The sequence below is a fragment of the Electrona antarctica genome, assembly GCF_951216825.1.
Source record: "Electrona antarctica genome assembly, chromosome: 16".
In the NCBI taxonomy this organism is placed as follows: domain Eukaryota; kingdom Metazoa; phylum Chordata; class Actinopteri; order Myctophiformes; family Myctophidae; genus Electrona; species Electrona antarctica.
Genome location: NC_136797.1, coordinates 39,470,719 through 39,487,385, shown reverse-complemented (window position 1 = coordinate 39,487,385; position 16,667 = coordinate 39,470,719). Strand labels below are relative to the sequence as shown.

General features: G+C 43.1%; 1 protein-coding gene across 1 annotated transcript; it reads left to right on the top strand.

Annotated features, from left to right (window-relative positions):
- The first annotated feature begins 3,961 nt into the window (after nucleotides 1-3,961).
- LOC306939468 (complement component C7-like) lies at nucleotides 3,962-14,646 on the top strand. The gene is made up of 16 exons (XM_079524055.1): nucleotides 3,962-3,975; nucleotides 4,265-4,406; nucleotides 5,856-6,000; nucleotides 6,385-6,523; nucleotides 6,641-6,769; nucleotides 7,336-7,579; nucleotides 8,452-8,565; nucleotides 8,689-8,858; nucleotides 9,054-9,282; nucleotides 10,002-10,173; nucleotides 10,369-10,456; nucleotides 11,544-11,676; nucleotides 12,301-12,495; nucleotides 12,767-12,869; nucleotides 13,711-13,889; nucleotides 14,258-14,646. The coding sequence occupies exons 2-16, from the start codon at nucleotides 4,307-4,309 to the stop codon at nucleotides 14,434-14,436; spliced, it is 2,319 nt and encodes a 772-aa protein (XP_079380181.1). The 5' UTR covers nucleotides 3,962-3,975; nucleotides 4,265-4,306; the 3' UTR covers nucleotides 14,437-14,646.
- Nucleotides 14,647-16,667: the final 2,021 nt, after the last annotated feature.

The window sequence follows — 16,667 nt, the reverse complement described above, 5'->3', positions numbered from 1 at the left end:
TGAATTTAAAATCTTTATCAAAAATAAAACCGAGATTTCTGGAAGAGGGGTGGATGTTGGAATGTAGCGCACCCAGGGGGCTAGAGGATATGGTGGAATGGTTGTCAAAAATGATTATTTCAGTTTTCTTTTCGTTGAGGGTGAGAAAGTTTGTGTCCATCCAGGACTTGACGTCGTGAAGGCAGTTGAGGAAAGACTGGAATGGGTTATTGGAGTTAGTTTTGAGTGGGAAATAAATTTGGACATCGTCAGCGTAGCAGTGAAAGGCCATGTTGTGTTTTGCCAGTATTGGTCCTAAGAGAAGTACATGGCGGCTGTGGCTCAGGAGGTAGAGCAGGTCGTCCAATGATCCCTGGGTCGGCGGTTCGAATCCCGGCTCCTCCTGTCCACATGTCGAAGTGTCCTTGGGCAAGACACTGAACCCTACATTGCCTCCAATGAGTTGGTCGGTGTAAGCTTGCCACCATTGGTGTGTGAATGTGGGAAGTGAGGACGCTGGCGTCGACTGTTCGCCGCTTCACCTCCCAATGTATGAATGAATGAACCATTGTAAAGCACTTTGAGCACTTGGAAAAGCGCTATAAAAATGCAATTCATTATTACATAAAGGAGGAATAAAATGGGACTGATAAAGCAGCATAAAGAATGATAAAGCAGAGTAAAACAAAAACAATCATCGGGAGCTCTGGAAGCTATACTCAACAACCAACTAGGCTGCGGTCAGAAACTGAAAACCAGGTTTACAACCATCAACATCAAATTGAAGACACTCTCATCACTGACAAGCTTGATGTGGCCAACTACTTAAACATCATCTTTACAAACACAGCAACAACTCTGGTTAACAAACTGCCCTCAGACTCTGGGAGTTTTGTTGTAGAGCACATCAAAGCTTTCTACAGAAACCTATAGGTGTGATTTTAAACTGGTAAATGAATGAACTGGTAACTGATGAGGTACTTAAAAAACGTAGTGCCCTGCAACCCAACAAGGCCACTGGCCATATTCCCTCCACATTTCTCAGAGACTCAGCCATCTCTATAGCTCCAATCATCACCCACATAATAAACGTCTCCATCAAACAGGTCCCTCAAGATTTCAAACTTGCACCTGGCTCACTGATAACAAACTTTCTTTGCACCTGGAAAAACGGAATCTTTGGATCAAATAGTAATCTCTAGTAATAATTCTCAGTTAAAGTAGGTGACAAATTATTATCACACGAAAAGATGAAATCCTAGAGGCAAATCTTTCCGGTGATAAAATGGCCACCAACGAAATCAAAAAGTCAACCAAAGAACAAGATTCCTATACAGGATCTCCTCACTCACTGGTCAACAAAAACAAGACCCTAACAGCCCTTGTACAAGGTTTTTTTCAACTATGCATGCACCTCTTGGTAGCACAGCACCTCAAAGGCCCTTAAAACAAGGCGCCAGATGTCCCCAAAACAAACTGGCAAGGCCCTGCCCATTTTGAGGGATGGCTTAGGGTTGACGACAGAGTACAGCATCTTGTAATGGGTCTGGTCTACAAGATTTGCTACACCACCAAGATACCCATGTACCTGTCTAAATACTTCCTTAATATCAACAAAGTCCACACTCACAAAGTTCAACAAACCACGTGAAACCCAGATTCGACTCAAACAAGGGATTAAATTAATTTCGCTCCTATGCCACTAAAATGTGGAACGCCCTATACCAACAGCCATTAAGACATGTGAATCCCTTGACTCCTTCAAAACCTCAAAGAGCACCTACGGACAGCTGCAATTCAAAAATGGCTGAGCTCCCCCTACCCCTTTCTCCCCATACTGTACATTTCTTTTCCCTTTTTTACTTTTTTCATAATTTCCTGTTTTTTTAATATAGAAGTGTATATTTGTACGTCTCTAAATGTTCTAATAAATTGAAAACGGTGGGCCCTGTTGTAAACAAGTGTAATGCTATCATGGATCGTCCACAATGTAACAGTTTTTGTATTGACTTGCGCTTTCAGCAGGCGGTCTGGTGGTGACATCTATGGGCGCACTTTGGCCACAACCAATGTAAGCCATATTTATTGTCTCCACCAGGCCAAGAGTATATGTTTTGCACTCCGTCCGTCCGTGTGTCTGTGTCTGTGTCTGTGCGTGCGTGCGTGCGTGCGTGCGTGCGTGCGTGCGTCTTTTACCAGCTAATCTCCGGCACCGTTAACCCGGTCGATGCCAAATTCTGCACACACACTCCCTGGATGCCAACGGTGAACCTCTGCCCCAAATGGCCTGTTATAGCGCCACCACATATTTATTTGATATTACTCCTCCAGATTCTGTCCAAAAATCCCGCAAATCGTTACACAGTATCTCTATAGTCATGAAAATGGGGGAGAGAGATGGTGAGTGACACAAGCACTTATTTACCTCTCTCTAGGATAAAGGCATTATTACAAAATACAAGTTGATTATTCTGTGACTGACATTTGTACAAATAGTGCAAACTCGCCCAGGCGGTGGCGTAACCGTCTGGGCACCCGACTGGTAATCCAGTCGCAGTGTGCCGCGGGTTACTGCATGTCTTCCCCCATCTCTCTCCCGTTTCCTGTCAGCCTACTGTCTGTCCCTTCAAAAAACCAATAAAAAGGCGTAAGCCGCAAAAAAATTAAATAGTGCAAACTCAACTACAGCCAACAGCACATGGAAAACAGCTATTGCATAACTAGTCATGTAAAAAAAAAGGCAAGACAATTTCAACATAACTCATAGTCATGCGTAATGCGTTACACACTACAAACAGCGATACACTGTTGTTGGGGAAAAGTATTGATTATGGAAAGCAAATAACAACTGGCAACAGAATAGGGAAAAGGCACAATAAGAGCTCTATTTATGACTCAGATTGTGAATGGAGGCAGTATAGAACAGAATAGTACAGGATTTCTACACCGAGGACATTCCCGGACACGTGGTACTAAATGGAGCAATCACTCTCCACTGGTTATATCAACCAGGCTTGATAGTGCAAGACCAGAAGACAACATCAGTTTCTGAGCTGCACAACATGAAGGTAAGGTTCCATTGATTGTAAACGGTAAACCTGTGCTTTGAAAATTTGAGTAGTATGGTTTAGTATAATGGTTTGAATGAAAAGGTTATTGATCATATTTTGACAATGGGTTGCTTGTTAATTGTTGTGAGTATGATCGATGTTAGAAAGGTTTACGCTGAAGCCAGTTGAAGTACTACCCTCAATGTCTGTAGGAACAGGCCAAAGAGTCTACTCTATAATCTTCTTTTTTACTGTATATCTTTATTCAATTAAAAAATCTAATCTGTGGAGCCCAGACAGCCTTCATATGTCAGCATCTTGTAATTGAACATGTACATGTGAATATGTTTTTAATGGAGTGAGTGACATATAGGATTTGAGTTCTCTTCTTATAACAAGCTGCTATTATGTAATTCATGAATAAAAAAACCTCAATGCTTTGCAGAAAAACTGGCCCCTCATATTAATTTAATAATAATAATGCAATATGACATTCTAGAATATTCTATGGTAGAATATGAGATAAAGCCTTTCCCTAACATATCCCTTCCCTGATGTTTTGCTGATGTTTTGATAGGTCGACTTGGCTGTACCCCTGTACTCAATCATAGTGCTCCTCTGCACCTGCTTTCCTCTTACTCAGTAGGTGCATTGCAAACATACTGTACATGTGTGCTCTCATTCATTCATTCATTCATTCATTCATTCATTGCTGACAATGTTTAGTTTTGGCGGAGATAATGTGATACTTCTCATTTTGTAAACCTTTTATAAACTACAGCCAATCTACATTTTTAAGCCAACGATTAGTGCAAAAATAAAATCATAATGTACTGCTTGTTATTTCCCCTCTATGTCAATTATTTTCAGCTGTCAAACGCCGGTGAACTGCAGATGGGGGCCATATGGAGAGTGGTCTGAATGTGACGGCTGCAGTCAAACAAAGGTAGACAGCACGCACGCACACGCACACACACACACACGCACAAACACGCAAGCATGCTCGCATGCACACACACAAGCAAGCACACACAGGCACATGCATATTACGCACGTAACGCAATGTTGAATCACATTACATTACATGCCAAATAATGAGTTACCTTACATGCCAAATGTTACAATAAAAAAAAAATAGAACTGATTCCAGAGCCCTTTTAATACTTAATAAAAGTTAGCTAACTAAGTAAATGAAACAGATTTTCCATTATTCAGTTTAATCTGTTCCTGTCCAGGTTCGAACTCGGCAAGTGCAGGTGTATGCACAGTATAATGGCATGCCTTGCCAAGGAGCCGCCACTGAGAGTGTGCCATGCATTGCTGAAAAAGCATGTCCCCTGGACACCGGTTGTGGAGAACGGTTGCGCTGCACTTCAGGTATAAGACCAGAGCCCATTAAAGGGTTATTTCAGAAATGTAAGAAATACTTGCCATTAATATAGTGGTTGCAAAGTTATTCATTGATTGCCTGAGTCCCATGGTGGGGGTTCTGGTCTGGTTTTGGTGAATATATTAACACTAGGATGTCTGAAAAAAATGCACTACTAATATGACGGCTAACGGTCAGGCTGACCGGTGTTTTTCGTGCTATTTGATTGGCCATTGTCTCCCCCACTGTCTAATGATCTGGTCATTTGGTGGGGGGCACTGGAGGCCACATATTAAATATATTAAATATAAATGAATCCACAAAACTAGTGTAATTTGTACCATATAGCGCAACTTTCGTTCAACTTAGACCCCTCTGTCACTTGGAACTATGGTTTTGTGCTGCTGCTGGCATAGTGATACTGGACACAACGAACGAACGAAAGTTGCTCCAGTCTATATGGTAGAAATAGGTCAACAATACAAATGATGCTAGTTTTGTGGATGCCTCACACTAAATGAACGGAACTACTTAATGATTTCATTACGTCCATTACGTCATTGGCCATAAACCAGTTTTAATATTCACCAAAACCAGACCAGAACTTCCACCGCGGGACTCAGGCAATCAAACCTTTGCAGCTTTAAGTCCTTTATGCATGTAATGTCTTAAATGCATTTGTATTTTGTATTATGAATGTATTTTTTACAAGATTACACCTGTTTTTATTGTGCTATTGTGTTAATTTTTATTGTGTTGTGTTATATGTATTGTTTGTCATGAACCCCAGGAAGAGTAGCTGCTACTTCGGTGGCAGCTAATGGGGATCCATCTGAATAAAGAATAAAGAATAAAGTCCAAAACATTGCGTTGTTGACACCTAACCCACCCCCTAAATCACGTGACATCAGCCCCCTGGTCACCCCAGGCAAGCCCCCAGGTGCCCACTGCCCAGGTCATCGTGACATCACGTGACATCAGCCCATGTACGTATGGTGCCCAGGTCATTGTGACTAATTGGTCAAAGTTCATCCCATGCCAAATCGAACGCACTCACCCAGCAGTCTGACGTCACCCAGGCGGATGTGTGCACATCTGCCCCAGCAGTACGATTCATTGCAGATTCACTTCCACTATACATGAATGAAGTGTGTTGTATACATGTATACAACGAAACCAGTCACAAGATGTATTGGCCAGTATGGTCACATGACGTCTCACGTCGGTGCCCTAAACAAACATTAAAAGTCCATAGACTTGGCTGCCATTCCATTTTTGTTAAAAGTGCTCTAAACAAACCATAGACTTACTTGGCTGCCATATGACGCAATTTCAAAAGCCAGTCATTGGCTAGCGCCCCTCAAAAAGTGTCAATATATGTTTTAGTAGTGGATATATCCATCTGGCTGGGAACATATTTTGAAGAGAAAACATGACAGTGATGACTCTTACTGCAGGTCGGTGTATCAGCCCGTCTCTAGTGTGTAACGGGGACCAAGACTGTGAGGACGGCCTGGATGAGAGGAGCTGCGATGTGGACACCAGCCACCGTGTGTGTGACCTGGACAAAACCCCACCTAACTCTGCTGTCACAGGCAAAGGGTAAGTACAGTACACCGGTGTGGATTTTGTCGAGTAAAACTAAGATGAAACATGTTCGTTGACTACCTATTTTTCACTGATGAAAACGAAATAAAAACTAAGCTTGACATGACTAAAACTGAGACTGAATATATTGACAATGTCGTCAACAAATAAAAACTAGACTAAAATGTTGGGGAGAGACTAGTGGCGAGGGACTAGTGGAGTACTATAAAAGACAAGACAAGTCATTTTATGTTTGGTTGCACACAAGTCGCGATGTGAGCTTGTATTTTCATCGTATTATGTTATGCTATGCCATGCCATACCGTAGGTCATTTCTAGTTATTTCTCCTCTCCTCTCCTCTCCTCTCCTCTCCTCTCCTCTCCTCTCCTCTCCTACAGATATGATGTGTTAACTGGAAAGTTGAAGTTGGGGGTCATTGACACACTGAGATTTGGAGGCCAGTGCAGAAAGGTGTTCAGCGGAGACCATAGTGTCCTTTACAGACTGCCACAGAGCATCCTCAGATACAGCTTTGAGGTAAGTGACATTTTAGCCACATGAAACCACATGAGTGTCCCTATTTTGCGGCGAACATTCTGCAATGGTCTGATCCGAATGTAGGCAGTTGAAGTGTGGTCTCAATGCCCCATGCAGGTGCAGGTGAACAACGAGGAGAGTGATGAGACCTACGACAGCTCCTGGTCCTACGTTCAGCACGTCCAGTCCAATGCTCTGTTCATACACGACCGACGCACCTTCCACAAAGAGCTCTCTGAAACCAAGGTGAGCAGCATGCAAGCACACGTTACCGTGAGCTTGTAGATCGGCTGTCTTTCGTATAACCGGTCCTCACTAATGCTCATTATAATATGGTTACCATTTTTGTCTACCGTGTCTGTCTGTGTCCCAGTGACGTCGCCGATGGGGAATCCAATGTAATAGACATTGCAGGCTTTCTATTCCTGGAAAGTTAGAACTTTATAAATTGTTCTCCCGTTAATATAACAAAAATCACACCCGTGTGAAGTGACTAAAGTGAGGGGCGCTCTTATCATCATACATCATAATACATCATCTCATTCCGGCCAATGAGAATTTGTGTTTAGAGATGGTCCGATAATCGGCCACCGATCAGCCGATATTCACTCCTATCTGTGATCGGCTATATATATATATATATATATAGTATATTATGAATTTCTGAAGTATCCACAGCCCTCCTATATGAGACACAGTATCACCATGAGCATTAGTGAGGAACAATTATATAAAGATAGGTGAAGTCCTCCTTTACCGTAAGTATTCTATTCACTTGGAAATGACCATGCAGTGTCTATCCATCCCATAAGGCTCACAAGCTTCTAATCCTGAAGAACCAAGTGCAGCTGGCCCAGTTCCAGAACTCCGCTCCGCAGTACCTCCCGCTGGCCGAGGGCTTCTGGAAAGCCCTGGCTGCGTTGCCGCTGACCTACGACCTCTCGGCCTACCGGCGCATCCTACAGACCTACGGCACCCACTACATGTCCGAGGGCTCTCTGGGAGGGGAGTACCGAGCTCTGCTGGAGTTTGACCAGAATGCCATGCAGCAATCCAGTAAGTATGGAAGAATGTCCTCTTTCACATCATGAGCAAGCTGCACCCACATCGGCCCGGTCAACCTGACCTCCCTATTTTTGGCATGTCATAATAGGCGGAACGTTTTCAACATCTAGCAGCAGATTATGCGCTTTTTGACAAAATGGTCAAAAAACAAAACATGATCAGACCTAATCATCTGGCATCGGTATACCAGTGGACCTCAAGGAGATACATTTTTGTCTCCACCAGGCCGAAGGCATGGGGAGAGAGTATGTTTTGCACTCCGTCCGTGTGTGTGTGTGTGTGTGTGTCCGTCCGTCCGTCTGTTACCAGCTAATCTCCGGCACCGTTAACCCGGTTGATGCCAAACTTTGCACACAAACTCCCTGGAATGCCATGATGAACCTCTGCCCCACATTTTCCAGAACGGCCTGTTATAGCGCCACCATGACTTTTACGTGAAATCTTACGTGAAATTTACGTGAAATCTTTCACACATTTTCTTACTAGGCTGAGGAATATATCCCACCCTTTTCACATTGGCCTGTTATAGCGCCACCAACAGGTTGATTTTTGCAAAACACATTTTTGGAACAAAATGCCTCAAATCATCCAATTGCCATCAAAGCCGTATGAAGAAATGGCACCCTTTTCACATTGGCCTATTATAGCACCACCAGGAGGCCACAACCTGACCTGCCCTGGTGGAGACCTGTGCCCCGAGGGGCACTTTTTCTAGTTCAACTTATTTTAGTTTAGTTTTGACAAGACTAAACTAGCAGAGCGACTAGTGGAATGTGAATTGACTCCAGTTTGGTGCTTTGACAGCTATAGAGTATGAAGGTGTCATACTTCAACTTGCCTCCTCTCTCTCTTGTCCATTATAGGTACAACAGACACAGAATACAAACGGTGCTGGAGGAAGGTGAAACGTAGATTATTCTGGAAGAAAGTCAAAACGACATGTGAAAAACTTACTCAGGCTCTGAAATCAAGCAGTGGTAGGTGACCGTTTTAAATTGAACACAGTACCTTAGAGTAAAATCTGCTATAGATAGCAAAAAGATTACATCTTAAGCTAAAACTGCTCTGAAAACCACACGGTCACTGGCATCTTTCTGCAGGACATGACTCAAACCATCTGTCTGTGAAGACCACCACCATTGGTGGTGACCCAGCCTTCTCAGGAGGAGCCCTGAAAGTTCTTGAACTGGAGAACCCACAAGCTAACAGAGAATCTTATGACACATGGGCCTCCTCTGTCAAAGACTTCCCTGATGTCATCAACAAGAAGGTATCACGGATGCTGGACACTTTAAAACCTATAGCCTACCACTGTAACATCCTGACAGTGTTTATTTATAGATTTGTAACTCTAAAGGGCCATTCACACTGAGCACAACAACTATACAAATATCTTTGTAAGACAAGTGGTTCACACCACATATAAAAAAAGTGTCTATATAATAATAAATGCTGTCACTCACAGCTGCGTCCTGTGTATGAGCTGGTGAAGGAGGTGCGTTGCGCTGGCCTGAAGAAGATGCACCTGAAGAGGGCGCTAGAGGAGCTTCTGGCCGAGGAGCACCCGTGTCACTGTGGTCCCTGTCACAACAACGGCCAGCCTCTCCTGACGGGCACACAGTGCTCCTGTGTGTGTAGGCCTGGCACCTCAGGGCTGGCCTGTGAGAGGGGGACAGTCACTGGTGAACCCCCAGGTGATATACGCCACACACTTCTCCACCCCACGAAGGGAGTGACTTTCCCCTGAAGGGGCTTTCGCCTTATATAGATCAAGCTCATATATATCTTACAATCTTGTAAGACTCGTAGTGTGTGCAGGCTGGGTGGTGTGTGATAATCCGGTTGAAGTGTTCCTTTGGTACGGCGACTGCGGCGGCGGGCCCGGGAGAACAATAGCGCGACACGAGACAGTATCACGCTAAGGGTTCACAAAGTGTATTACACAAACAGGAACATATATAGTGCTGGATGACGTGACAACAAGATATGAGACATAGAAACGTGACATGATAATGGCTACTGCAGCAAGGCTGACCTTGCTGGCGCTGAGATGTCTCTTGTAGCCTATCCATAAAGTATGCTACAGTACACAATACATATCAAGTACACTGTATCTCAAGTTCAAGTACACATACTAAAATGTACATGGGCAACTCATGATATAACAGGTATTAGGAGATAACAGGCAAACGTTCAAATCAAAAATAACAATTCTACGTTCTCCAATTGTGTAGACTGCCACTTCTTGAAAAATAAGTAATGCAGATGTTAAACATTAAACAATCATTTTTTGAACTCTTGAGAGCTAAAATGAAACAGTGGACCAACTCTCCAAAATGTAGTTGGGGACCACCTGGAACCCCCTCAAGGACCACTGGCTGAAAACCACTGAACTTGGACATTGTTCTTTCAGGAGTGGTCCATGGAAGCTGGAGCTGCTGGTCGTCATGGAGCTCCTGCTCTCGGGCTCAAAGGTCGAGAAGCCGTAGCTGCAGTAACCCCGCCCCCAGCAGAGGAGGACAGCATTGTATCGGCCTGGAGAATGAAACCTCACCGTGTGAACACCCAGATGTGCACTACTTACAGTAAGGGAACACACGCACTCTCAAATGCTCGCATGGACACGTACGCACTCACAAAACAGAAGTGCTATACTGCATTCAGAGGGTTATATCAATTGTTAGAGCCAAGTATATCTAAAATACTACATAACATAACATGGAATTTTATGGCCACTGAATCTGGGATGTGTGTGTGTGTGTGTGTGTGTGTGTGTGTAGGATGATGGAACCACAGTGTTTTGGTCTTTCCGTAGCCCTACAAAAGACATGTGGAGCGCCTCCAGGCCTGAGGAATGGATTTGTTGTGGTAAGGAAAGTTTTCCCTGGGTTGTCATTACTGTCACTGCACTGCTGTACACAGTACGTGATTCATGACAATGTTGGAAACCATTAAGAAGAATTACAAAAGACCCCAGTGTAAAAGAACCAAATGTAGCAGTAGTCTCTAATGTATTATCAATTATGTTAGAATTGTACTGCATAGCATTGCATGTAGATCAGGGGTTCTCAACGTTTTTGGCCGGGGACCCCCGGAAATGCTTTGGCAATGTCTCGGGACCCCCGCCCAGCCCCCTCCCGACCCCCAATATAAATTGACTGCTACAATAACCTTAACCCATTTTGGGCGGGAACCCCTTTTGGTGTTTTAAGCATTATGTTATAATTTAGCTATTGAAAAATAGCAGATCTACAAGCTCATAGCGTGCCACCGAGTGGCGCTACGAGCTTGTAGGTCTGCTATTTTTGAAAAATCGTGAAAATAAAATGTATCTTTTTTTTTTTTGAAAATAATTTGGGGACCCCCTAAAATAATTTGGCGACCCCCCGAGGGGTCACGACCCACGGGTTGAGAACCCCTGCTGTATAGCATTGCATGTAGATAAACAAAGGACGAAGAATAAAAAAGAAAATGAAAGGAGGATAAACACTCAGAGCAGTGCACACAACATACCTAGAGGGGCGTCCATGTTGAGTGAGTGTGATGGATGGGGCAGCAGTGGTTCAGGGGGTATAGAGACTATATTGGCTTTGTGTCGAAGTGTCCTTGAGCAACACAATGAACCTCTTAAACTGTCATGGGACTGGAATCAAACCCGGGTCTCAGCACTAACCATCTGGGTGGGGACTCAAGTGTACAGACAGACAATTCAGTTCACATAATATAAAGAAAAGTTTATTACAGCAAAATGAAAACCCTTTGTAGTCCCAAAGAAGCAAAGCCCAGAAGATGAATCCAAAATCAAACGCTCAGAAGACCTAATCAAAAGTTCTAAAAAACAGGAGAACAAAACACAAGTAATCCAAGTGAAAAGTTAAGCAATATCCAAAAAAAGGCACAATTTCTCAGGTTAAGGCTAAAGTTGTATGCTGTGTTTTGTTGTGTTTCGGCTCAGAACCCCCAAGAAATCTACCTGGTGGGGAATAGAATTGAATACAGCTGCATAGACGGCCACTTCCTCAGTGGAGATGCTGTGGCTGAATGCACTGACAATCAGAAATGGACGACTGGACAAATGGTTTGCAAGAGTACGTGTTGCCACCCTCTCTCTCTCTCTCTCTCTCTCTCTCTCGATGTGTTACAGTGTAAGACCCTTTCATTAACCACTTAAACCCTATACAATGTATCAACTATATAATGCATTCCCCCTCTACACCAAATATGTTAACCAATCTACAAGCTCAACAATTCTGTTGCGATTCAATTCAATTTGATTAAAGTGTCAAATCACAACAAGTTGTCTCTAGACCGGTAGAGCAGAGAACCGACAGAGACCCCCACCCTGAGAAAGCAAATTTGCGACAGTGGTAATGAAAAACTCCCACTTAGGAAGAAACGTCAAGCAGAACCCGACTCTAGGGTGGGCGGCCATCTGCCTCGACCGTGTCGGGTGAGAGAAAGAGAGAGAGGAGAGACAGAGAGGAGATACAGGCAAATACAAGTAGTATTAATAACTAGTGTAATATAATATAATAATATAATTTGGTATAACAATGAAAATGATGTCAGATAATATATAGTGGTACAGTATATAAGAATGTTAAGATAAAACAGTGTAGTGGTATAATATAATATGGCAGTCCATGCCCATCATCAGAATAGGGATGGTTAAAGTGGCTGATGTAGGCTATTCCTGTGTCACGTTCTCCTAGGTGCAACATGTGGGCCTCCTCTACTCAGTGGTGATGACGTCACATTCACGCCCACCAAGGCAGCCTATCAGATTGGAGACAGGGTGACCCTGTCCTGCCCCGCGGGCGCAGCTTTACGGGGTCACGTGACGGAGAGCATGTGCAACCCCAGTCTCCAGTGGTCCCCCTCTCTGGAGGAGGCCAGGTGCATAGAAGGTACAGTGGTATCCATCTCTAGAGCAGGGGTTTTCAATGCTTTTGGCTGGGGGTTTTCAACCGCTTAGCCGTAGTCAGGTCGCGGGGGCAACAGCTAAAGGTATATAAACCTTGAGTGCAAGTAATGTTGAGTGCAATGTCAAAATAATGGTTAATAATAATTATATAGAAGCAGAATAAATCTCCGAATACATATCATTTTGGGGGTCCTTGACGTTTTAAAACCACTGACATTATCATCAACTCCAGTTTTTGTCCTTTTCTCCAACAGTGCCAAAAGTTGCTGCCACCCCTCCACCACCTGCTCTGAACTGTAAACCATGGCAGACTGCAGGAAAGGCTCAGTGTGTGTGTAAAATGCCATTCCAGTGCGAGTGAGTATACAGCGGTGGTTCTCAAACATCTTAGTCACCCCCTGTAAATAACTTCTTTCATCCATGATATACAGTATGTCACAAGGAAAACATGCAAGGATTTCAGTTTCCATTATTATGACATTAAACCACAGCATCCCTATTCTGGCAGGAACATTAGCCAAAAATAGCCTACTGTATCTACAAGCTCACAACGCATCATGTTCATCACAACGTACCGCGTTGTGAGCTTGTAGATACAGCATGATCTGCTATTTTTGGCGAAGTGATTTGGTGTGGACTGAAAAAGAACACACCAAGTACAGTGAAACTCAGGGCTGGTTTACAAAGTCAGATATTATCAAAGTATTCCGCGGCACCCCTGGACTTGCGTCGCGGTGATGGCACCCACTTTGAGAAACCCTGTTATTTACGTGTTGTGTAAAAACAAAACAAGTAAAAAGTGTTACACAAAAGACTGTAACCCATACAATTCGGTAATGGCCTTTCCGATCATACACCTGTAATGTAACATGCATTGCACTGCATTTCACATGCGTCACGTGATCGGGCATAGCCAATCGGAACACGCATTGCAGTGCATGACGTGTGCGTCACGTGATCAGCCAATCGGAAAAAAAAAATTACGGTGAGATGCTGGGGGATAATATTGGCGAAAATAAAGTAAATAAAAAATATGCAAGCACATTGAAGGTGGTGAAAGAAGCCTATATTAGTGCCAGAGCACAGATCAATGTCGCGCGAGGGGACGTGTAGCGCCGCCGCGTTTGGAGAGCAATGCTACGGAAGAGGGGGCGTGGAATGAATGCAAATGTATGATGTGTGTGTGTGTGTCTTGCAGACCATCAGTGAAGTTGTGTGCTAGACTAGGCTCCAGGACACGCCTCCTGGGCTCCTGTCAGCTGGGAGCTCTGCAGTGTGTGGGGCGGAGCTTCGCTCTGGCCAAGGACACAGACTGTGATTGGCCAAAAGAAACGTTCACTTCCTGCCAAAACTGCAACCCGGGGGAAAAGTGTAACGGTTAGTTTGTGTGTGTGTGTGTGTGTGTGTGTGTGTGTGTGCATGTGCATGATCATGAACTATGCATAATGGGTGTTTACTTGTCTGTCTGTCTGTAACAAATACATTTAAATAAATACCCAAATACATACTGTAGACATGCAACATACAAATCTGATTGGTCATGTTACCTTATTTTCAATAGCTAGTGCAACCCATGCACAATGCGTACACACAATTAATAATAATTATATTACATCACTTACTTCACAATATGCAATTAGATATTTTATTAAAACGGCTGCTTAAAAGCAGGGTACTATAGGGGGGCACTCTACGTATGTGTAGAATAGTTCAATCAGCTACGTTTTGACTGTGTTTAATCGCAGAATCAGCGACAGACTGCGTATGCCGGGACCCTGCGGAATGCCCCGAGGATTCCACTCAAATGTGTGTCACCCCGGAAGATGGGAGCGTCGCCGTGACGATGACAGAGTGTGAGCTGGGGGCAAGGAGGTGTGCTGGGGAGCAGGTCACAGTGGTCGGCCTGGAGGCCTGCCAGACATAAGGATTTTCTTCTGACTTTTGTTCCATTTACACCTGTACACTTCACAGTAAAAAGTATCAGTGTTGATTTCGTTGACTAAAACTATGACGGAAAATGTTCGTCGACTACCTTTAGAGGGCCGCTAGACCCTCCAATGCATGGCTTTTGAAATTTACGTCATATGGATATGGCAGCCAAGTCTACGGACTTTGTGAAACAAACATTGATGACGTGAGACGTCATGTGGCCGATATAAATACAGTGGGCGCTCACTCACTTCACACAAGTGTGATTATTATTTCCTCTAACGAAAACTAAATAAAAACTAAGCTATGACTGAAACAATTTCATCGACAAATAAAAACTAGACAAAAATGTTAGGGAGGGACTAGTGGAGAAGAGATCCAGTAGAACAGACTAAAAAACAAGTCATTTTATGTTTGGTTGCGGTTGATGTGCTCTGAAAATAGCAGATCTACACATTAACATTACACACAGTACAACCTTAACTCTGAAGAGTGTAGATATACAGTATGTAATATACAATGGAGTCCTTTGAGTTAACTCAATCGGCGCCACAGCACCACCACCACCCACCGCCCACCCCTTTTTTTCCCTTTTTACCTCCCTTATGATGAATTCCTGTTCTGTTCTTTGACTATACAGAAGTGTCTATTTGTACGTCTCTAAATGTTTTGATGAATTGAACAAGGTGGACCCTCTTGTAAACAAGTGTAATGCTTAATTGGGTCGTCCACTCACAGTTAACAGTCTTTGTATTGAGTTTGTGCTTGAAATGTACTGTAATTCTGCAAACTGTTAATAAATATTTCAATCAATCAATCAATCAATCATCTATCTGGTGGTTGGCTCAGAGCGCCGTCCATGTATTTAATAGGGCGAGACTCTTGGATTGAAAGCCGATTTGGCCAGAAACTACGAGTTAGGAAGTAAAAATCCACCATGTAATTAACGGCTGCCGCAAATGTCATTTAATTCTCCCAAAACATACTTTCTGTAAGCGAGGATCATATAGTTTAGAGAAATGAGCTGTAGATCTATAGCTTGTTTTGAGCCAAAAAGAAGAATCCGAGATATTTCGATTCTAAAATATGCGTCCTCATAGACAGCATAAGCCAGCGAAATTTTCATTTCCGTTTTTCTTTTACCGCACCGGAAATGTGTTATGAGCCGTACAGGACACAGTAATCAATTGATATTAAAGGACCTATAACATAAAATTCAACTTTTTCAATTTATTTTGTGTTTTTGGGGCTCCCATATGTGTTTTCTTTCCCCACAAATAACCAATTTTGAACAATCAGGCTTTCATATCATATAGGCGCTTTAATGGAATTGCTCTCAGGAACAGCTCAACTGATTTTGTCCTCATCGTGATGTCATCAATGTCACCCTAGTGACCCTACTTTGTATAATTCCTCCTCTTCAGTTCCAAATTTGCATTTCCACTTTGTTTACAATGTCCACCATTGTTGATTTTCCAAGCTGGCATGGAATGGAAACAAGCCTGGTTTTATCTAGCATCAGTATTATAATGACTCAAATATTAAATAATCTGCATATCAGCACCCCCACCACCTCAGGACATTGTGGTACTGCAGCTAAAACTGCTTTCAAAGTCCAGAAAGAAATGACAAGGACTGGTTATATCAGAGGCTCAAACCATTAGAAATAACTTTGAGGGACATAGACAATATGATATTAAATATTAAAAGCAGTTATAAAATGCATGTTATTTGCGCTTTAAAATAGGCACCGAAAGGCGATCTCGTCGCCTGGGCCTTTGAACGGGAGGCGTCAAAAGGCGATTTCGGTGCCAAATGAGTTATATTAATAACTCTGGATTTTACTGAGTAACCCATTGGCCTGAATATAAGACTACGTTCTTTTCCAATGGAAATATCCTAAAAAAATGGGGTCGTATTATAATCGGGACTGGACTATTTGACATTCAATGTTATTTTTCCACAAATGGGTCTTGAAAAATGGGGCTCGTCTTATAATCAGAGTCGTCTTATATTCGGGACAATACGGTATATGTACAAGGGTCTTTTACTATGTTCAATTAATTGTGTATAGAGAGAAATGTAAATATTTAAAATCTGCTTTTAGTATTGGTTCTGAAATGTCAGTGATGGATGATACTAGTCGATGAGAAGATATTACTGGCGTTGAGGTTTAACTGACAGGGTTAGACAATTGATGATGCTGTTGGCAAAAGCAGTCTGACA